The sequence below is a fragment of the Podospora pseudopauciseta genome, assembly GCF_035222475.1.
Source record: "Podospora pseudopauciseta strain CBS 411.78 chromosome 5 map unlocalized CBS411.78m_5, whole genome shotgun sequence".
Taxonomy (NCBI): Eukaryota; Fungi; Ascomycota; class Sordariomycetes; order Sordariales; family Podosporaceae; genus Podospora; species Podospora pseudopauciseta.
The window spans coordinates 987,377-1,008,465 of NW_026946665.1; the positions used below are offsets into that span (position 1 = coordinate 987,377).

The 21,089-nt window shown below is 53.0% G+C and overlaps 4 protein-coding genes across 4 annotated transcripts; 2 read left to right on the forward strand and 2 right to left on the reverse strand.

Annotated features, from left to right (window-relative positions):
• Nucleotides 1-3,033: 3,033 nt before the first annotated feature.
• SLM5 (asparaginyl-tRNA synthetase) lies at nt 3,034-7,945 on the reverse strand. The gene is made up of 3 exons (XM_062913469.1): nt 7,371-7,945; nt 7,189-7,306; nt 3,034-7,124 (listed from the first exon to the last, which is right to left on the reverse strand). The coding sequence occupies exons 1-3, from the start codon at nt 7,706-7,708 to the stop codon at nt 5,964-5,966; spliced, it is 1,617 nt and encodes a 538-aa protein (XP_062764881.1). The 5' UTR covers nt 7,709-7,945; the 3' UTR covers nt 3,034-5,963.
• A 262-nt stretch (nt 7,946-8,207) lies between these two features.
• QC763_508790 (uncharacterized protein) lies at nt 8,208-10,969 on the forward strand. Its single transcript, XM_062913470.1, has 3 exons — nt 8,208-9,666; nt 9,726-9,977; nt 10,032-10,969. The coding sequence occupies exons 1-3, from the start codon at nt 9,474-9,476 to the stop codon at nt 10,586-10,588; spliced, it is 1,002 nt and encodes a 333-aa protein (XP_062764882.1). The 5' UTR covers nt 8,208-9,473; the 3' UTR covers nt 10,589-10,969.
• Nucleotides 10,970-13,549: 2,580 nt separating this feature from the next.
• On the reverse strand, nt 13,550-16,850 carry QC763_508800 (uncharacterized protein; the record flags this gene model as incomplete). The annotated part of the gene is made up of 2 exons (XM_062913471.1): nt 16,460-16,850; nt 13,550-16,400 (listed from the first exon to the last, which is right to left on the reverse strand). Exons 1-2 carry the CDS (start codon nt 16,603-16,605, stop codon nt 13,550-13,552), a joined length of 2,997 nt encoding a protein of 998 aa, XP_062764883.1. The 5' UTR covers nt 16,606-16,850.
• Nucleotides 16,851-17,013: 163 nt separating this feature from the next.
• On the forward strand, nt 17,014-20,613 carry SFB3 (COPII coat Sec23p-Sfb3p heterodimer component). Its single transcript, XM_062913472.1, has 2 exons — nt 17,014-19,230; nt 19,283-20,613. The coding sequence occupies exons 1-2, from the start codon at nt 17,409-17,411 to the stop codon at nt 20,500-20,502; spliced, it is 3,042 nt and encodes a 1,013-aa protein (XP_062764884.1). The 5' UTR covers nt 17,014-17,408; the 3' UTR covers nt 20,503-20,613.
• Nucleotides 20,614-21,089: the final 476 nt, after the last annotated feature.

A 21,089-nucleotide genomic window follows, 5' to 3' on the forward strand; every position in this document is an offset into this window, starting at 1 on the left:
GTGCTTGTTTTACGAAGGACTGCAACGGGAAAAAGCTGCATTTCGACATGCCTCAAAGAGCTCACTCAGCGATGAGGCGTACTGTGGCCGTCCATTGGACCAACATGTTCTGACCGTAAAACTCGGGTTCCAAGACGACCCCGAAACCTTGGGCACGCCTCACGAAGGAGTGCTGGAGCAATTGCCCAATGAGGCTGGTCTATAGTTGGATCACCGAAACTGATTCTCCACGAGGCTCTAGCAATGCTTAAGCTTAATTCGACGAGGCCTTTGTTTCCATTCACCGAGGTTACACGAGCGTTTGAATTGGGATCCCAAGCCTCAAATAAGGACAAGGGGGGGGGGAAAAAGCATATCCTCTTGGCTGCGGGGTTCTCAGCTTCTTGATCAGGACAAAAATTCTTTCCATGTCACTTTCTTTTTACTCATCGTGTGTGGGCGTAGGCAGCCTCAACTTTCGCAAGTTTACCCCCAGACGAGTTACCGTCGGCAAATCTTGGTCACAAGGGGCCAAACACAGTACGAATTATTCCCATTCGTGCAACACAAATGCGATGTTCTGGAATGTGGGATGGGCCGAACCCTCAAGTCCGATCTTTCTGCGCCTTTTCTATTTGGTGTTGAACAGCTGACGTCCGTCCTACGAGCAACAAGTTGAACACACACAAGTTGCGACTGTCACGAGTCCACAACTTGGTTTTCCCCGTCGGACCTTTCGGCCGGTAGGTAGCTACCTGAGTTTTTCTTCAGTTGACGGTTGGCACCTCAACCCCCAAGCCCCCGAGTCAGGGGCACAAATCCGCTGTCACTTCCCCTACTACTGTGTATAGCAACAACACCCACAGCATGCCTTGGCGTATCTAGCGTATCGCTGCACGGGTTGCACAGGCCGTATGCAGTGACAATGAATGGTCAATCGGCAAAATCGGATCAGATCCCATCATCAACAACATCGCAGCGAAAGAGCAACTTTTGAACCTACCCACCCACCCCAAAACTTTGTGCGACACAAACCTCTTTCTTTCATGTTCCCCTCTCTCCTCTTCTGTCACGTCAAGATTGGGGGCTGATCACCGCTCGACATCCGCAGCGTAGCACGCGGCTCCTCCGCTCAATATCGGCAGCTGCTGTTGCAGTGATGCAGAAGAGACGGAGTATGCCGCAGCGTCCACAACCTGTTTTCAATTGTCAAAAACCAGCTCAACAAGTACATACAGTGCACGGCTGCAACAAGACATCGAGGAAGGCCTGATAAATTGGGTCAAGTTTGGAGGAAATGGTGTGTGACTTTTGACCATTTTCCCGGATGCTGGATTGCCCAATAGTTCTGAGAGGGGGGAGGGAATAGACAAGACATCAATCACATCGCGCCAGGAGAAAGAAACACCGGATCAAACCCGCGGCCCCCCCACACTATGTCTTGTCAACAACAACAGGCAAAATTTCTTGATGATTTACGGTGTTCCTGTTCTAAGAACGTGCTCCCTCGTAACCTCTCTACAAGCGGCAATGATCTTCGCTTTTTGGGTAATGTGCTGTAACTACCGAGACCCCCTTTTAACCCCCTTTTTACAAATCATGGGAGGGGGGTCTCTGAACCACGACGACCGCCGAACTTTCGCCGGTTGGAGAAAAAAACTGTATCGTGGGCCTGCCCGTCTATGGTTGCAGCGGGCGCCCATGTCGGTAGAGCGAAAAAAAAAAAAAAAAAAAAGCTTGAGTTTCGTAAGCTTAACAATGGGGAAGGTGGTAGAGAGGCGGCCTCGGTGAATGGGTGGGGGGGAGGGGAGTGAACACAGGGAGGGAGGGATACGTGTCGCGTCGTGACGACATGAGTTGAAGAATGGATGGATGGGGGTGGGTCAAGGTTGACAACAATGATGACTTTTTGCGCAGAGGTTGGCTTGTTTTGACTTGACTTTGTCCCCCGACTCGGCCAAATCTTTTCATCCATCAAACGCTGGGTCTTGGTTTGCTGTCTGGGTTGGGTACGTAAGGGAAACTGACTGTCTAGGTCGTCAGAAACTCCCAACCCCGTTCCGACGAAGCAGTGTGATTTTATCCCAGAAGGTGACTTTTTGTTGGAGCGTCGAAAGAAGGTGTGGCTGCATGATCAACATACACTCCCGGACGGGAAGTCGGGTAAGGCAGGGTTAGGTAGTCAAAAGGGAAAGAATTTCTTGCCCCACGCGGAAGTCTGAGAAAAGGTTGATCAACCGCCGCGGCAAATCACCTATGCAAAATAAAAAAAGTGTACCTTGCCTTTGAATAATATCAAGGTCGGATAAGGGAGGTCACATCGCCTGATATCTATCTACGCATCGAAGGCCACGGTAGGGTGGATTGATTAAGCTGCTTGCCGCACCACACAGGGGAAGGTGTATGGACGGGAAGTTATCCCGTTGAATGATGATCAAGATGGGTGTCCCTTTCCCGCGCCTCCGTTATCGCCGCTTACAACCGGCATGATGATGTGTTTTGGGGGATTACCGTGGGAATAATGTCGGGGGAAGTTGGGGGAGGGAGGGAAACATGGGAGGGCCAAGACATCTGCCGGCGTCGGTGGGAGAGGGAGTTTATATGGAAGAGATCGGCTCGGCATTCGTGGTATTGTGAGGCAGTGGGTGATACTATCGCCACTTGTGTTCTCGGGAAGGACAACGTGGAGCAGGTAGGTGGTGGGTTGTAGATGTCGGCGTTGAGAGGGATGCAACGTCGCCTTTCGGGGTCGACGATATGGTGTCCGCATATGGTGATCGATCGACGGAGAGACGTGGTTATTGCAGAGGACTTGTGATATCACCGAGGTGTTTGGAAGAAGAAGTGGTGGCTTCTCGGCACTTGATTGCGGTACCTAGGTAGGCACTGATCTCGAGGATGGATGACAAGGCAGGAGCAGAGACGGGGGAAAGTGTTCATCAATACTTTTTGTGTCTGGTCGTCAGATATGACGGTGAAATAGGCAACGGTATGTGCAGCAGGGGGTCTTGCTAAATTGCCAGCAACAAACAAGAGCAACAGAACATCTTCCAAGCCTCTCCAAGCATTCAGACTCCCGTTGGAACCTTCATGGGTCTGCCCTTCAACATTTACACGTGGCTAATAGGCAGCAGCGAACGAACAGTTCTAGGCACTCGTATTGACAAATGCCTAGACAGCACTCTTTTCCATCTCCAATAACCATTGCATCTAGGCATCAAACAACCCACCAACCAACATCCACACGCCCAACCACCCATTCAATATCAACCCTTCCAAAGCCAAGTTTCTCGCCAGCCCCTTTCCCACCTCCCCAAAACCGCAAACATCTCCTGAGCCAAGTTATACCAAGCACCAACCACCTCTGCTGGCAATATAAAGCCCTATGAACTCTACAAAGCCAAGACAATCCTTCCAACACTCAACCGCACCTTCTCCAAGGCTGGATAAAGAGACTCTACCTGACCGGTTAAAATACCTCAAGCCCTACTGAAAGCCAAGATGGAATAAACACAGGGCCAAGCATTCTCGCGTAAAACGAGAAAACCTAGGTGCCCTGCGGAAGAATTAGCCATCCCGTTGTTGTAGCAGCCAACCGAGAACGCCACGCAGAAAAGGTTGAATTGACGCAGATCGAGATTCAACACTCTTTGTTGCCTTGGCAGCAAGTAGGTAAGAACACAAGAGATTTGGGTAGTTGATAATTCTGCGTGTTGTTATGAAGAAGGATGTGAATGGTGTCTCTTGTGATTGGGACGGACTAGATTTGGGCAACATGAGCATCAATACAGGGGGGTGGAAAGGGTCTTGTTGATAGGAATATCGTTCATGTGTTTGTAGATGACCTATAATGACGTCTCTCCTACATAAAATCTGGCGGTATGAGAAAGGTCTCTTTGGTAGGAGCGTTTCTGGATGTGGAGAGAGAGAGACAGAGAGAGAGGCCTACAAAAGATGTCCGATGAGCAACACAGCTCAACATGCCCCTTGGTACCTTAGGTATTACTACAAATCATCATCACCCTTTGCCACTGGCCTGCAAAGTTATACAAGGCACTGCAACAGACGGGTAGAATCCTTCACCGACGTGTCAAGAAGCCATGATTCAACAACCCCCCAAGCTCATCACCACAAACCACCGCCATCCCCCGCCGCCATGAACCCCTACTGGTGCATCTATACGAGCCTGTCCACAGAATTTTCGGTAATGTAGCCCATCTCTGGAAGGAGTGGGGCTTTGCGTCTTCGGTCGGCTGTACATCCTTCCTGCGATATGAGTAAGTATTTATCTTTGTATCTCGAGATTTGGGGGCGGAAAAGGGGAGTGGTGACGATGGGGTGTATCGTGCTTGTCTCGCGCCCGAGCAGGAGGGAATCGATAAGATAGAACCGAGATGGAAGGAGAATCTTTCCTCTTTTGAACTAATGTTAGACGGGGCCATGGCTCTGCTGGAACAAAGACTTAGCTTATCTAAGTTGTGATGATGTACATGTTATGAGTAGGTATATGGTCTCAGGGTTTCTATGACAGTCTGTGTATGTGACAGCTTCTAGACGTAAAGAGATCCCTGTCAAGGGGAGGTTTGCAAGGAGAAATATCAACGTTGACAGACTATCTGATGAGAGAATGCGCTTAAAGGGATCCAGTACAAAAGCATCTGATGAGGATGTGTGACGGGACCTCTCTATCAACAGCCCACAAGGATGTCTAAGAGGCGGAGGCTGAGGCTGAACACCACGATAGTTGCCATAGTGGGTTGTCTCACGAGCTCGCTGACGTTATCACTTGGTCACTTCTGCTAACTGGAGGTTGTGACTGGAAATGTATGGCTGGCCTTGTGGTAGTGTTGGAAGCAAAGGTCATCATCCAGTGGTTATGATGTGCCTTCTCGCTTGTCTCCCCGCCAAGGCGATGAAAACAACAGCACCAGGTTACTGAGCCCCTTACGGAGCAGCATCGTGTGGAAAAGCAGCTCCACAGCTCCACTCCATGCCCATGGACGGAATGCTTGAGGTGGTCAGTTTGTGCCTCCTTCGCATAGTCATTACGAGGCACTCGACTATACCCACCCATAACAAGACAACTGGCGAGCACGCCGACATCTCATCCTATCACCACAAGACCTCAAAAGTTCCCAACAGTACTACGGCCGAGCATCATCAAACTCCAAAAGTCCATCAGGGTCCAAGACACTTGTCCCTGCCAGGCAAAACGAGGCGTCGGTCAGGATAGACATCCATAAACATCAAGCACTCAAAATAAATGAAGAGGGCAGGAAATAAAACTCCGTCATCTGAAACCAGATTTCTACATGGTGATCTCACCGACGCACACATAAAAAGACCAACAAGCCCCGCGTTGACCGCTTCTTCGAGAGCCCGAGACAAGCAAGACGCAAAGCGGCAGCTGCTCACCGGTTAGCAGTCAAATCGACAACGTATGTACCCTGTAGCAAGATGTCTTGAGCCCGGGGAGGGAGTCAGGGAGGGAAATGGTCCATGGGGGTGGTTATTCAAAACTTGGATTGAGCTGGGTATCTTTTGAGGTTGGTTGAAAGGGGGGGCAAAGGCGCGCCGGCCGCAGATCAACTGATCTCGACTTTTTGTATGCACGCAACCGGAGTCGCGCGCCTGGACCCAGTGAAGAGGAGCGGTTCGCTGCTTCCAACATCATCTAAGGCCGTAAAGATGGTAACGTCGCACACGGGTAGATTCCATTGTTGAGTAGCCGTGTCAAATCTGACATGAAGGCCGATGTCCCTCGCGTGATGTGCGCCTTCGGGTGGATCTCGTCGGTATTGGCAGGGGAACCAGAATCACGCGTTTCCAATCAGGGACTTGGACCGCCGAGAGGAATGACGGTGATATGGTGTCACGAGGTGCGGGCAGGCAAGCCATGACGGCCAGGTAGGTAGCACAGAGGGCACAGTGAACGGCACCAAAGATGTGAATGAAAGACATCCCGATCCCTTAATGCCATGCTTTTAACAGTCGCATCGCCCATACCAGCGTGGGAATGAGACAATGTCTCGCACCGTTTGAACCCCCGACAGATAGCTCAGCAGCCGATCGAAGCCCAAGCCAAACCCACCGTGGGGAGGGCATCCCCATCGACGCAGGTCGGCATACCACTGAAGGCCGTTTCCAGAATCGTCCTCGGATGCAGTTTCTGACGGAGACTTGATGATCCCTTGACGCGTCATGATGTCCAACAGAGGTTCCAACTGGTGCTCACGCATCGACCCACCCGCAATTTCACAGAGTTCGGGAACAAGCAAGTCGAAACAGTCGACTGTGACTCTGGAAGGATCTTCGGAGCCGGGACCCCGGGTTGGGCGCATGTAGAAGGCCTTGATATCACGGGGGTAGTTGGTGACAAAGACCGGCCGGTCCTTGCCAACCGTCGAAGCGATGAACTTTTCATGCTCAGACTGCAGGCCGGCACCCCAAACCGGCTTGTGCTCGAACTTGTCTTCATGCTGCTTCAAAATGTCAATAGCTTCCGTGTATGTGATACGGGGCCAGTCTGGCTGCATCAAGCCCTGCCAACGACGGTCAACCTCTTCCGCCGGAGCCAGATCTTGGCCAAAATGGGGTGTCCGTGTCAGCAAAGATTTGACTGTGTCTGACTGGTATAAATCCGTGCCAAGTTGACGCATCATGTCCTCAGCGAGGTCCATGACGGAGTTCATGTCGTCGACGAAGCTCATCTCTGCTTCAAGCATGTAGAACTCGCTGAGATGTCTTGATGTATCGCTCTGCTCGGCGCGGAATACAGGGGACAGGGTCCAGACATTGCCGACTGACTGTGCAAGGGCCTCTAGATGAAGTTGGGTCGAAACTGTGAGGTACTTCTTGGAGCGGAAAAAAGAATCTTGTGAATCAGCAGACTCCTTGCCAGGTTGGCCGGCCGTGTAATTGGCCGGGTTCAGAGTAAAGACCTCGCCCGCACCCTCACAATCGGACGATGTGATGATGGGCGGGTGTGTCTGTACAAAATCCTGGCGAGCAAAGAACTGAGTCAACGAAGTTACGGCTTCGGACCGCAATCTCAGCAAGAGAGCATTGAGCGGTGTTCTCGGCCGCAAGTGCGGCAAAGTACGAAGGTACTCGGGTGTCTGATATTTCTTTTGAATGGGAAATGTCTGGAGAGAAAACTGTCAGAAATGGGTGGGTGTCGTGTGGGCGTATGCCATGGGAGCCACATACCTTGGCATCTGAAGAACCCAAGACCTTTACCTCCCTGACTTGCAACTCGTGGCTTTGTGCGGCGCCAGGAGAAGCAACCCAGGAGCCGGTGAGTCGGACGGCCGCGCCGACAGTCAGGCTACAGATGTCGGAATCAGCAAGATGAACAACCGAGACAGACGTGTCGGAATGATTGCTCCCACCCTTCAGCCAGACCGGACTCGATAACGGCCTGCAGAGGATCCAGCGAGGAACCATCGGCGAGCGAGACAAAGCGCCAGGCTTTCAGGCCACGGACAGACCGGACATAGCCGTGGACAACCACATTGTCAACGTTTTGCTCAGGTTTCCACTTGAGCAGCTGAGAGATGGCACGGGCTGGCTGTACCGGTATTGGTGCTGGTGCTGGTGCTGGTGTTGCGGTTGCTTGGTGTGCTAGACATCGACGGGAGCTGTGACTCGGGCGCGAGAGCATTGAGATACGCGAGACAAGGGGACTTGCTGATGGCCGCATGGCAGACCCCAGAACGGAGGGCCGCATTGCTGCTCAGATCTCTATCGAAAATAAGCGTATGAGCTAGAATGGACAAAGTAAAAGAATTCCAGATCAAGCGAGGTGCATCCTGGTCCCGTCTGTCGTCCACCACATACCTAGGTATCTCGTAGTGAGTGAGTGAGTGAGTGAGTGAGTGAGAGAAAGTGTGAGTGTGTGTGTTAGTGTGTTAGTGTGTGTGTGTGTGTGTGTGTTTCTGTGTGTGTGTGTGTGTGTGTGTGTGTGTGTGTATGTGTGTGTGTGTGTGTGGTTGTGGTCTTGGCATTTTTTCTACATGGAATGGATGGGGCTATTCTGAGAAGTGGGGATGGGCTGGAGTGGGGGCAGCTAGTAGTTAGGTACCCGCTGGGTCGTCCCATCTTTGATCCGAACCTCACCTGCCGTTCTCGAGACGTCTCTCATTGGTGATTGGTCGGAATTCTTGCCTGTCACCATCACCTGGCTCCCTGGCTGCTGCTGCCGTCACTGACAGCGTGCCATCCAACCACTAATTTATGGCATCAAGACCTGAAAAGGGTGAAGCCTCATGCAACCCGTCGATACCACACCTTTTCTCCATCTGAAAAATACTCTCATTCTGGAAACCTCCGCTGCGTCTTCTCTCGCACTTCCGAGCCCTGGAGCCATCAACCGCCATCCATCATCCATCATCCATGGCGATCACTTGCCCCGCTCCCGACAATGGACCACACCCCCTCTTTTTCTAGCAGAAGCACCAGAAGCAGCCCCGCAAGGGAATAGTCCGTCATGGAAGTGTCAGACATGCATCTTTTCGCATCTTTTTGCTCTTTAGGTTGGAAAACCTCCCTCCATCTTTCACTCCCCCACGGCCCGCGTGTCGATCCTGTATTGCTGAGAGATCCTCGATGAATTGCCGTCTCATTCGATCGAACTGAGAGGAGGGCCCATGTCTTGCCCTCATTGGTCTTCACCGCAACTGCTTGGTCTATTGGTTTCAGCAGCTGTCCGGGGTTCACTTCGGACTCGATGAGCTATTGATGGCCGCTCTTGTGTGCCATGTATATCTCCTCGCTGGTCTACTTGGCACGCATACACACAGGCGCGGGCCAATGTCTTTGGTTCCCAAGAGGCGCTGGAATACCAGATTGACTCAGACTCAAGATGGCGCACTCGATGCAACACAGCAGACACTCGCAATTCCATGAGTCTCGGCAGCTTGCGTCGGCCTGAGGTCCATGGCAAAACAGCTTTTGCTCTGTCCTCCCTCACAAGGTCCCGGCTTTCCGTCAACCTCGAGGGCTCTTGCGGTGTGTCGGGGCCGGCCATGTCTGAAGGCTGGCTCTCTCTTTCAACCAAGCTGGAAGCTGACGAAACAAGTTGTTTTGGCTTTTTCTTTGCTTTTTTGCATGTTTCAAACCGTCGAGTTACACGGGGGAAAAGGAGAGTTCTGCTGCAACATGGACACATGGACTCGGTCAAAGCAACAAGGTTGCCATCCTAGGCCGCTGTCGTCTTGTGGGCTTTGGAGATCTCGGACTTGTTTGCTGTTATCGGCACATATAAAGCAGCTGGATCCCTCCCAGCTCATCTCTGTTTTCAGTCTGTCCATCAGCAGCAAGCACAAGCAAGCAGTCTGAACTAGAACTCGGGCTTGGTTTGGTCATATTGTGCCGTCTCTACCAGGACTATAGTCTTTTGACAGTTCAGGACTACCTTCTTCGCCGCAAGCAAACAGCCCCCCCAAAGACAACACACACACACACACACACACACACACACACACACACACACAATGCCTTCCTCCAGCTCCAAATCCTCCAAGCCCAAGCCCTCCGAGGTTGCGTCGGAGACAAAAAAGTACTACACACCCTTGATCAAACACGAATACGCAAACCGATGGCAGACCTGTTCCTACATCTGCCGTCAGCCTCTGATAGATATCCAGTTCGAAGACAGGCCCCCTAGTGTGACACCCCCCGTCTTTTGTAAGCACGACGCTCCACTGCCGGACACCATGTCATACAGCATGCTAACCCGAACTCAGACGTGTCCACGGGTGACCCGGTTGACATGACGATCAACTGGCAGATCCAATCGGGGACTTCTATCCCCTTCATTTGCGCGGCAAACGACAGGCGTCCTGGGGGCGACTGGGAGACCGGGGCGGTTGGCTACGAGGAACGCCTCTGCCGGCGAAGCACCCTTGCAGCGGCCTTGGCTACCCCAGGGCAGGGTTCTGACCTCAACGACCACTATCCCATCCCCATCTGTGCCGGGATCATGTCTCAGGATGTTGGTAAGTGTTCTGACCTGTTGCCTGCCTGCTGCTCGACACTAACACGGCTCACAGTCGTCTTCCGAGGGCCCCACGATAAGTACGAGAAGCTCCCGCTGGAGCAATGGCGATCTCTCCCGGTTGTCTCCGTCCCACCACCGCGGTGGCCTAAACTGACGCAGAACGGCACAAAATACTCGTTTGCCGACGAACGGGAGATGGTCAGGGACAAGCTTCGGGGTGCTCTTCGAATCTGCGCCTACTATCGCTATGACACCGTCGTGATTGGAGACTTTGGGTTGGGCAATGGCTACCGGAACCCACCACAAGAGCTAGCGGAGCTCTGGCGGGAAGTGTTCCTCTACGACCCCGACCTCCGAGGCCGTATCCGATGCGTCATGTTTGTCTTTGAAGATCCCGCTCAAAGCACCATGCAGCTCATCCTCGACGAGATTGCCAAGAAGGCCAAGGGGGGTTCATCCAGCAAGTCGAAGAAGGGCGGCTCCAGTTCTTCCAACAGCAATTGCCCCACCGACTTTCAGATATTCAACCAAGTATTCGACAGTGCCGAGATCCAGAGAGTAATCGCAAGGCCGGATGCGAGATATGGGTTAGACAATCTTCTTGTCTAATAACTAAGCCTTCCCTTTCCTACCCAGTCGGTTAGGCGTTTGGAGTCAGGTCGTTCCAAAATCATTTGCGGATTATGCCAGCATTTGTTTGTGGGAGTGTGTGCAACGAAAAAAACTCCGTTGTGGTCTGCTCTTAGGGGGTTCACGGTGTTTGATTTCTCTACATATTTCTCTTCTCCGGTTTTTGTTCCATCACACATCACAGCACGCTGGATTGGCAGCTTGGCTGTAGGCGTTGGCCATGGTGGGGTTGGTCCCATATCACTGTTCATCATTATCCTAATATTGTGTGTTCTCAGAGCCAAATAATACGTTATTAAACCCCTGCCATTGCTGTCATCCCTTGCTTACCTTGTGGCTATCAGGAATTCCTGCTTTTCTGACAGTCCTGTCCAACGGAGAACGCCACAGACTGGGCTGACAAGAGCCCCGAGGACCTGGACCTTGGGTTGCGGGCCGATCAGGTTGTGCTGACCGGGTCGACGGCAATAACAGTACCGTGGAACAGAACAAGGCAAGTCATACGGACGCACCCCACCCTTGCCGATTTGACAGGTTTGCATGTTGGTTCGACATCACTGCTCTCTGGCGACCGGCTGTCACATTTCTAAATCCCGGACATGGGAAAGACAGGCATTGTGGTCTGCATGAGATTTTCTCGAGGGACACATGTTGATTGGCGTTTAGAAGGAAACCGGTCAAGAATGCGCGAGATTTCCCCCAAAAGGCCATGGTGGCGAACGCACGCACTGCATACTTGATACTTGTGAACCCTCACCGGGGCTCCTGGATTGGGATGGGTCTGCATATAAGTTGCTCTTGCGGCATGCTGAAGCGAATAGAGTCAAGCCGGCACAGAAAGGAAAAAGAACACCTAAACCACGCAGGCCTTGATATCATTCAACAGCAGCAAAAGCCGAACCACCCCCTGCCCTGTGCGCATGTGATATCGAAGTTCTTGCGGAGGGGACGTGGTTCGACACGCAAAAGCCCGGGCGAATAGGAGGAGGCGGTGTGAAGCAAGGAGGCTGTCATGTTTGCTTTATGGGCGTACATGGTACATGGCATACTGCATGGGACATGGGACATGGGCTTGGCTCTAGCTGTACAAGGTGAGGTGCATTGCATATACGCTAGCGCTCCCAGCAAGGCATCTTTGAGAAGAATGCACATATCCGCTTCCGTACCATAACCTACCTTATCTTCCCTCCCGCACACACACACACACACATCGTCTTTTCCTCTTTCCCCCCACCGAATCACTATGTCATTCCTATAGGTATACCTACCTCCACCCAACCTTCAGCTCCCATTCTTCTTCTGCTTCTTCGGGCACCGGCGTATCCCCGGCATTCACTCCTTTTACGAGTCCTCGTCTATCATTTGTCCCCCCCCCCCCAATCACTGAAACGTGCCTCCTCAAGCCACCACAATGCGTCAATTCTCGTACGAGAAAATAATGGCACGTTTCCAGAAATATTGAACCACTACCTACGTACACTCAGGGTCCTTTCCCAAGGGACCCCCCTCATCAACCACAAAACCAGGACTTAAAACTCCCCCCAAAGGTCACGTTCGAGACAGGTCCCACAAAATGGATATGTACCACATCCCACAACGTGAGTCGATAGCCGCGTGCTGTGTAAGTGTAATCATCACACAACACAAACATAAAACCCAACTCTATAAGCAAAAAAAGAAAAAATAAGAGTGTGTTTTTTTTCTCCCACTCGGTACCGCTCTGTATGTATGGCCCCGTGGGTTTGCTGCAGTGTTGGATGTCTGAGATCGAGTGATACAGATCGTAAACAAGGAAGGTAGAAAAAAAGCCATGTACCGCTCCTCGAAACTACGAAGCACGGAAAGAAAACAACGGAGATAGCGCTGACTGCGGGACTGCAGAGGAATTTCTCACTTGGCTGCTAGTCTCTGTTTTCTCTATTCAACAACGACAGCTGGAATAATGTGCTGTGATGTATAGCTGCCCAAATGGAAGCTAACAACCTGTCTTGAAAGCCACACGTGCCATACAAAAAGAAAAAACATATCTTTGACAAAAGAAAATAGACGCCTTCCACCCCCTCATCTGTACCTGTATACCCAACCAACCCCCTCTTTAGCTAGGTAGTTCCCGTCAACAACGAACCCCCTTATTAACCCCCTGAATTTCTCCCACCCCCCCATCCGCCCACGCGATCTGATCACCAACATGCATTCCGCCCCTGATCCATCACCAAGGAAAATTCCATGGTGATCATCACCTAACCTCCAATAAACAAACATACCTGCCTTTTTTCCCTGCTATCCTATCATATCCAACCAACCACACACCCCACCCAACCAACTGCATCATCAGCAAAACAGCAGAGATGTGATATGTGAGAGGTCATGCCGCTGTTTATGTATGTATCTGTGCTAGCCGCTTTTTCCTACTCCCCACCAATGAGACAGGGACAAGACAGACATCAGAAGAAAGAAAAGTTTCCATGATGAAAAACCTTTCTCGGCTCGGGTTCTTGTGAGCGCGCCGAAGAAAGGAGCCGAGGAGCCGAGGGTAAGGGGGGAGATATCGCTTGCCGGTGTCGGCGGAAAAAGAAGAAAGCAAACAAGAGAGAGAGAGAGAGAGAGAGAGAGAGAGAGAGAGAGAGAGAGAGAGAGAGAGAGAGAGAGGAAGCACCTTGGATGGGTGGGATGCAAGAATGCATACCTAGGAACCTGGAAGCTCAGTTCTCACCAGTCATAAAGTAGGTAGCCACTTTGGCAACAGCGTTTCTCCTAACAAAGCTGCTCTGGCAATTCGGGATGGTTTGATAAGTCTGACAAGATCTCACCCCCAGTTCACAAAATTTCTCCTCACATCACACTCATAACTCGCAACCAAACATTCCTTTCACGTTTCTATTGCTACCTTTGTAACCATAATATCACCCCTTTCCCACCAGTACAACCCCCCTCCCTGTTCTACGCCCCCGGCACAACAGCCAAAACATCATAAATCTTCTCCCTCACCGCATAAAACGTCCCCCTCCCCCCCCCACCACCCCCCATCAAACTCCTCCCACCCCCAGGCCCAACCGCAAACGGCAACGCCACGCTCTCCAACTCTATCCTCCCAGCAGCACTCTTCCTAACCGCAACCGTCTCGTCAATCAACAGTGTCCCCTCCCCCCTAAACTCCGCCTTGTGCCCAGCATGCAACATCGCCCTCCTCAGATCCGCCAGCCTCAGATCCCCCGCATGAAGCGGTTGCGAAGCCGCCTTCACCGTAGCCGTAGCCGCCAGGTTAACTGGTAGCACATCCACCGTAGGGAGGGTGCGCGGGTTGGCATCATTATTGACCGTGGTCAACGCCATACTCGAAGAAGGCGACCCCCCTTCTTCCGTCTTCTGCCGTTTATTCCCCTCATCGTTGGGGTCGTCCGAGGGAATAAACCCCCCTCCGGGAAGTAGCACACCCGTGATAGTAGCAATGCCCAACCCATTAACATCCTGCCATTTGAGCTTCTTGGCCAGATAATCTGAGAGCTTCACCACCCAGGCGTTCGTGTCCACCGAGGCATTCACAAACGTCCCCACCGGGGGTGTAAACACATCTACCGTCGCCGATTCATTGGACGAGTTAGCCGCCAGCTGCGCAGAAAGCAACTTCTTGCAGTCAGCCGCAAGAGCCTGTGATTCCTGCTCCGTTCCCGCGACGAGAACCAACCGACGGGGTTGGATGAGTGGGATGAGCATATGCAGCGAGCGTTTATCGTGCAGACCGGAAAAGTCGACAAACGCGATGCGGAGGTTGACGCTCATCTTGTGAGTGGTCATGACGAGCTTGGCAGGTCCGAGGACGGGGGCGTCTTCTTCCTCGTCCAGTTCGTCTACTTCTTCCGTCTGCGGACCATTTCCTGGGGCGCCAGTGGCGCTGGCATCGTCTGGTTCGTCCGAGTGGGCACGGGCGGGTTGCTTTTCCCGTTTGCTGTTCGCCGTGGCCTTGTTGGCGGCGTTGACGGCAATGAGACTTCGCTTTTTGCCCAAGCTGTCTTCTTGTTTGGTCTTGGCTGGGTCGGTTTCTTGCCTGTCGGCTACTTCTCGCTCTTCGGCGCGGAGGTAGTCTTCTGGTCGGATGAGGTCGCCAAACTCATCGTGACGTCTTCGTTGGGCTACTGCTGGGAACATGGCTTCTCGCCCCTTTTTACCCCTGACTTCGTAGTCATACACACCCCGCTTCTTGATGAGGATGTTGACACCCAAGTCTTCGTCGTTTAGGACGACCTTCTTTCGGCTGGCTTGTTTGATGTTGGCAGAAATATTGAGTGCTTTGCCCTGTTGTTCCGTTTCCGACTCCTCAGACTCGGTGGACGTGTCGGAGAGAGCATCGTTCAAGTCGGTCCAGGCTTCCCAAGTCATTCCACTTCCGCCATGTGAGGTGGCTTGCAGTTGTTGTTTTGTCGCAAGCCACTGTTGGTAAACACTGAGATCGTTACCTTCCAGCGCCTGTTTTGACGCATCAGCAATCTCTAGTTCTCGCCCACCGGCGTAGACCTGTTCAAAGGTCTCGCCACTGGTGGTCTGCTCTGTTGCTACACCGTCCTTTCTCTCCTTCCACCACTCCCAGAGTGTCCTGGCGATCGATGGCCTGTTCTCGTTCAGTGCTGGCTTTTCGGTTAGAAGAACAAGATTCCTTGCGTCACCGGCAATGGACTTGAGAACCTCCTTCGAGAAGCCCCACTCGAGGCTGGAATCTGTAGCTAGAATAACCCGGCCTTTTGGTTCAAGATCCTCCAGTGCTTGCTTGAGAACCCACGAAACCTGTCCCTTTCTCTCTAGCAGCCGCAGGTGCTTAAAGTCGAACGGTCCGGCCACCTTATGGTCGTGATGATGTCCGCCCCTCTGGCCCCTGCTGTGGCTTTCCTTGCCACCAGCCGCGGCTTCAAACTCCCTCACAATCTTGTCGTCCATCCACTCGAACAAGCTCCTGGCGTGCTTCAGAGTACTGCCGATGTTGTGACCGGCCAGATACAGCTGCGCATCTCTGAATGTTTCGTTATTGTTGTTGTTGTTGTCCACCTCGTTCCTCCAGGCGTGCTCTAGAAGATATGAAAGCTCCAAGACTCTGGCACTTGAATCGACCGGTATCAAGACTGTCCCTCCTCGCGCAATGCAGAGCTTGATCGATTCCAAGAGTTGCTCATCACGCTTCGCCCGAGAGAGGGTGGCGTCGGGTGTTCGACTGCTGCACACCAGAGCTGTTGGTTTTCGGAGTTGTTCGATGACCTCGGTGCTGCCTCCCCCGCCATGTCCACCGCTCAGCCAAGCGGCACCTGAAAAGACATTTTCCTTGCCTTGGTTCCAGTCGACGGCGTAGACAATAGATTCGAGCCCGTGCTGAATGTGCCAGATGGCTCCACCGAGTGTCCGTCCCGAATTGTAAGCTGTGACTGTCAAGTTGGTGATATCTGGGGAGAATGGCGAGGATCGAGGCTGTTGTGGTTGTGAGTATTGTACGGCCTGAATATTAGCAAAGTATCGTGTGATCTCCTCGGGGGATGGTGGCTGAAGCAGCAGGTTGGGGTTCAGTGATGGGGCCTGGGATGATGCGTAGGCCACTTCGGCGAGTGAGGACGTTGGTATTGTCGTCGCAGCTAATGGGGTGGAGGCATAGAGATCTTGTGTCAGGGTACGGCCGAGATCAATGACTGGGCGTGTCGCATAGGCGGGGATGGTTGAGAACAGGGGGATATGTTTGCAGCAGTGCGCATAGGCTCCGATGTGGGCGACAGTCGCATGGGTCAGGAGGATGAATGATAGAGTCGGGACTTGTCTGTAATAAGCAGTTAGTGACCATGCCCATTGAATCATATCTATGGAAGGAATCCATACTTTTCTAGTTCCCTGAGCTTTTCAACAGCAAAGGTCTCGTCCCAGCCGACATCCACCAAGATCTTGACACCCCCATCGAGTTCGAGTAGCGACTGTGATGCTGTGGACTCGGAGAGGGCACCTTGTAATGGGCAGAAGCTAAACATGGCTGAAGTAGTTGATGAATGGTGGTCAATTGCTGCCGGGAATGGCGCATGTTTTGTAGTCAAGTTTTGTTTCTGGCAAGCAATGAAGAAACCAAGGCTGAGCGCAGCAGAAATGCGCCAGAGACAGCCCCGTAAATGGAGAGCCTCTTGAAGCGCGTCACTGTAAATGGGACGCGACGGACTGGTAACAGGCTGCAGGAAAGCTTATCGATTAAAGACAGGACGGGCTAAAGACACTGTGCCACTGATAGAAAACAATTACATGTGTTCTCCATCTCTTTGCTTCCAACACAGTCTATTTAGCATCCTGTCATAAGCGGTGTCGGGCGGCAGAATCATGGCACTGGCGCAAGGATCAATCCGGTCGGCGGAAGCTGCCGAGTGGACAGGTGGAGGTCCAGACGGCCAGGCACCGCCAACCCCTGCTTCCACCAGCCGCGGGGCCTCTCATGCGACAGCCAAAAAAGGACAGCTCGACCTGGAAGGCCAAGGTGGGACCCCTCTGTTATTAAGAGAGGACACTTTCTGGTTCTTCTGATTGATTGTGACCAGCACCAGTCAGCTATAACACTCAAATCCCCGGTGATGATCTCGAGGACGACTTCTAGAACCCACGCTTCGCCCAGCTCAAAACACTCCTCGATCGATCGATCCACAATTATCACCCCCTAGTGCCGGCCCCGTATCAGCAGCAAGCAACTTACATACCGAACGAAGCTCGCCAACAAGCCAAGCACCTGACCGAACGACTCGAGCATTGAACCGCCGATTTCCCATCCAGCTCCCGTCCCGAGACTGACAACATGGCCGAGTTCGGCATGTACCACGCCCTGGGTCAGGGGGAGAACATCGATCCCAACGATCCCCATCGTCGAACCCAACCAGCCGCTCCTCAGTTCCAACCACCAGTTGCCCCGAACCCCTACCAGCCCCAGGCCTCCTCCCCATATGGTGCGCCAACACCTCCGGCACAGCAGCCGTACTACGGCACCCCTTCCCCAGCCGGTGTTCCCCCCCCGCCTCAGCTTCCGGGATATGGAGCTCCCCCAGCAGGAGAGCCAGGTTATTTCCAGGGTCAGCAATCTCCTGCCGATGATGGTGGTTTGGCCGCTCAGATGGGAGGAATGAGCCTGGGTCCTGATGCGGGCCACGGTGCGGCGAGGAGGAAGAAGAAGGATCGCCATGCCTACCATCAGGTCGAGGCCGTGGGATCATCACAGCCCTTCAATGGCATTCCTCCAGCTGGAACACCTGCTACAGCCTTCCTCAACGCCGAGCCCTCGGCAGCCGGTGCTCGCTATGGTGGCTCTCAGTTCCCAGCGCCAGTAAGCCCAGGCTTCAATCCTGTTCCGGCTTCACCCGCCGAGTTTGCGGCGAGGGGTGGCGGCTTTGGTGATGCCACTGCCTCCGCCACCATGGTTTCTAGCGGGGGCCAGGACAGAGTATCTCCTGACGAGATGCCAAGTGTGCCCCTTTCCCGGGACTCGGTCCAGCAATACTTCCTCACCAACGTCTATCCTACCTTTGAGCGCCTGGTTCCCCCTCCCGCCACCACCTCCTTCGTCGCCTTTGACCAAGGAAACTCATCCCCCAAGTTTGCCCGTCTGAGTTTGACCAACATTCCCGCCACGGCCGAAGGACTGAAGAGCACAGCACTGCCTCTGGGTCTTGTGTTGCAGCCTCTTGCCCCTCTCCAAGCCGGCGAGCTGCCGATTCCCGTCTTGGACTTTGGTGATGCCGGCCCGCCCCGCTGCCACAGATGCCGTGCTTACATCAACCCCTTCATGATCTTCCGCTCCGGCGGCAACAAGTTTGTGTGCAACCTGTGCAACTATGCCAACGACACCCCTCCCGAATACTTCTGTGCCACCAGTCCCCAGGGTGTTCGCGTGGACCGCGACCAGCGCCCAGAGCTTATGCGGGGCACCGTGGAGTTTGTGGTGCCCAAGGAGTATTGGACCAGGGAGCCAGTTGGTCTCCGTTACGTTTTCGTCATTGACGTCACCCAGGAATCTTTCAACAAGGGCTACTTGGAGGCCTTTTGCGAGGGCATTCTCCGTGCTCTGTATGCTCCCGAGGATGACGAGGAGAAGGATGAGAATGGAGAGGTGAAGAGGAGGATACCGGTGGGCGCCAAGGTTGGCTTCGTGACTTACGACAAGGAGGTTCACTTTTACAATGTGAGCCCGTCGCTGGAGCAGGCTCAGATGATGATTATGCCGGACATTGAGGATCCTTTTGTTCCGCTCAGCGAGGGCTTGTTTGTGGATCCTTATGAGTCCAAGACGGTCATCACGTCTCTTTTGACGAGGCTGCCGCAGATGTTTTCGGACATCAAGAACCCGGAGCCGGCGCTGCTTTCTACCCTGAACGCGGTTGTGGGTGCGCTGGAAAAGACTGGTGGCAAGATTTTCTGCTCGTTGGCTGCGCTGCCTACTTGGGGTCCTGGACGTTTGTTCATGAGGGATGATGGAAAGCATCCTAATGGTGAGCCGGACAAGAAGTTGTTTAGCACGGAGCACCCGGCCTGGAGGAAATTGGCCGAGAAGCTGGTTTCTATTGGTGCTGGTGTTGACTTTTTTATGGCGTCGCCTTCCGGGGGTTATCTTGATATTGCCACTGTTGGTAAGTATTACCTTTGTTTGCTTATCGAATTGACCCGCTGACATGGAACTAGGCTATGTGTCTGCCACCACTGGCGGCGAGACCTTCTTCTACCCCAACTTCATTGCTGGCAGGGACAACACCAAGCTTTCCCTTGAGATCAAACACGCCGTAACCCGTGAGACGGGCTACCAGGCCCTCATGAAGGTCAGGTGCTCCAATGGCCTTCAGGTATCGGCCTATCATGGCAACTTCATCCAGCACACATTTGGCGCCGACCTGGAGATCGGTGTGATTGATGCCGACAAAGCCCTTGGTGTCACCTTTGGCTACGACGGCAAGCTCGACTCCAAACTGGACGCCCACTTCCAGGCTGCCCTTCTTTACACCACCGCCTCCGGCCAGCGCAGAGTCCGCTGCTTGAACGTCATCGCTGGTGTTAGCGAACAGGCGAGAGATAGCATCAAGTTTATTGACCAGGATGCTGTCTACACTATTCTTGCAAAGGAAGCCTCCACCAAGCTTGCTTCTACTAGCAGTAGTCTGAAGGACATCCGGGCGGGTCTTACGGAGAAGACGATTGATGTCTTGGCCATGTACCGCAAGAATTTCCTGGCTCAGGCGCATCCACCCGGACAGCTGGTTATGCCGGAGAGGTTGAAGGAGTTTGCGATGTACATGCTTGGCATGATCAAATCCCGTGCTTTCAAGGGCGGTAATGAAACATCTGACCGGAGGGTGCACGAGATGAGGATGATTCGCTCCATGGGCTGCCTGGAACTGTCTCTCTACCTCTACCCGAGGATGATACCCATTCACAACCTCGCTCCCGAAGATGGCTTCCCCGACCCCGCCACCGGCCACCTCAAGATGCCCCCTTCCACCCGCACCACCTTCTCTCGTGTCGAACCCGGGGGTGTGTACATTGTGGACAATGGCCAGCAGCTCCTCATCTGGTTCCACGCCCAGACGAGCCCGAACCTGATTGAGGACTTGTTTGGGCCTGGAATGGACGAGCTGAGGAAGCTGGACGCGTACACGAGCCAGCTGCCGGTATTGGAGACGCACTTGAATGCGCAGGTGAGGAATATTTTGGAGTGGTTGAGGGGGATGAGGGGAAGCAAGGGGTTGACGGTGCAGCTGGCGAGGCAGGGGTTGGACGGGGCCGAGTACGAGTTTGCGAGGTTGCTGGTGGAGGATAGGAACAATGAGGCGCAGGGTTATGTGGATTGGTTGGTGGCGGTGCACAGGGGGGTGCAGCTTGAGGTGAGTAAGGGGACGAGGTTGAAGTGATCATGTCAGTGTGATTTGACAGGGTTGTGACGTGAGGGGGGGGGGATGTGTGTGCTGACGAAAAGTGATTTATAGTTGACCGGTCAGAGGAAGAGGGAGGATAAGGATGGGGATGGGGGGGTTATGGGTGGTTTTACGGGGTTGAGGGCGGGGTATTGGTAGGACCGAGGACTTGGGGGAAGGATTGAGGAGATGATGGGGAGTTGAGATGGTGGAAAGGGGGGTGAGTTGTTGGAAGTAGATACCATAAAATGGAATTTGTGTCATGTTGTTTTTTTTTTTTTTTTTTTTTTTTGTTCGATCTCTGGCATTCAATGACAATTGGGAGCGTGGTTGGTGATATCGGGTTACTTACTGGCTGCGGCTCTATGTAATCCACAGGGTGAGGTGAGTATATGGAGTTGGCTTAGGCATGACTAAACTAAACCAGAACCGAACTATAACTAGTTACACAGGTTTATAATGTCATAAGCTTGAGTGGGTTATTTAGCTTGGGTGGGTTATTTCAATGACAATCTTTCGAGTCGTGTATACTGCAAGGGAGGGTATTGTTTATTAAAATTTCCAGACTCCAAATGATGCACACC

Bases quoted from the DNA above. Each gene is read 5' to 3' on its own strand.
- QC763_508790 (XM_062913470.1), top strand. From the start codon at position 9,474: ATGCCTTCCTCCAGCTCCAAATCCTCCAAGCCCAAGCCCTCCGAGGTT. The intron at 9,667-9,725 runs GTAAGCACGACG...ACCCGAACTCAG, and splicing joins TGTGACACCCCCCGTCTTTT to ACGTGTCCACGGGTGACCCG. The intron at 9,978-10,031 runs GTAAGTGTTCTG...CACGGCTCACAG, and splicing joins GATCATGTCTCAGGATGTTG to TCGTCTTCCGAGGGCCCCAC.
- SFB3 (XM_062913472.1), top strand. From the start codon at position 17,409: ATGGCCGAGTTCGGCATGTACCACGCCCTGGGTCAGGGGGAGAACATC. The intron at 19,231-19,282 runs GTAAGTATTACC...ACATGGAACTAG, and splicing joins TCTTGATATTGCCACTGTTG to GCTATGTGTCTGCCACCACT.
- SLM5 (XM_062913469.1), bottom strand. From the start codon at position 7,708: ATGCGGCCCTCCGTTCTGGGGTCTGCCATGCGGCCATCAGCAAGTCCC. The intron at 7,307-7,370 runs GTGGGAGCAATC...CGACATCTGTAG, and splicing joins GAGTCCGGTCTGGCTGAAGG to CCTGACTGTCGGCGCGGCCG. The intron at 7,125-7,188 runs GTATGTGGCTCC...TTTTCTCTCCAG, and splicing joins TGGGTTCTTCAGATGCCAAG to ACATTTCCCATTCAAAAGAA.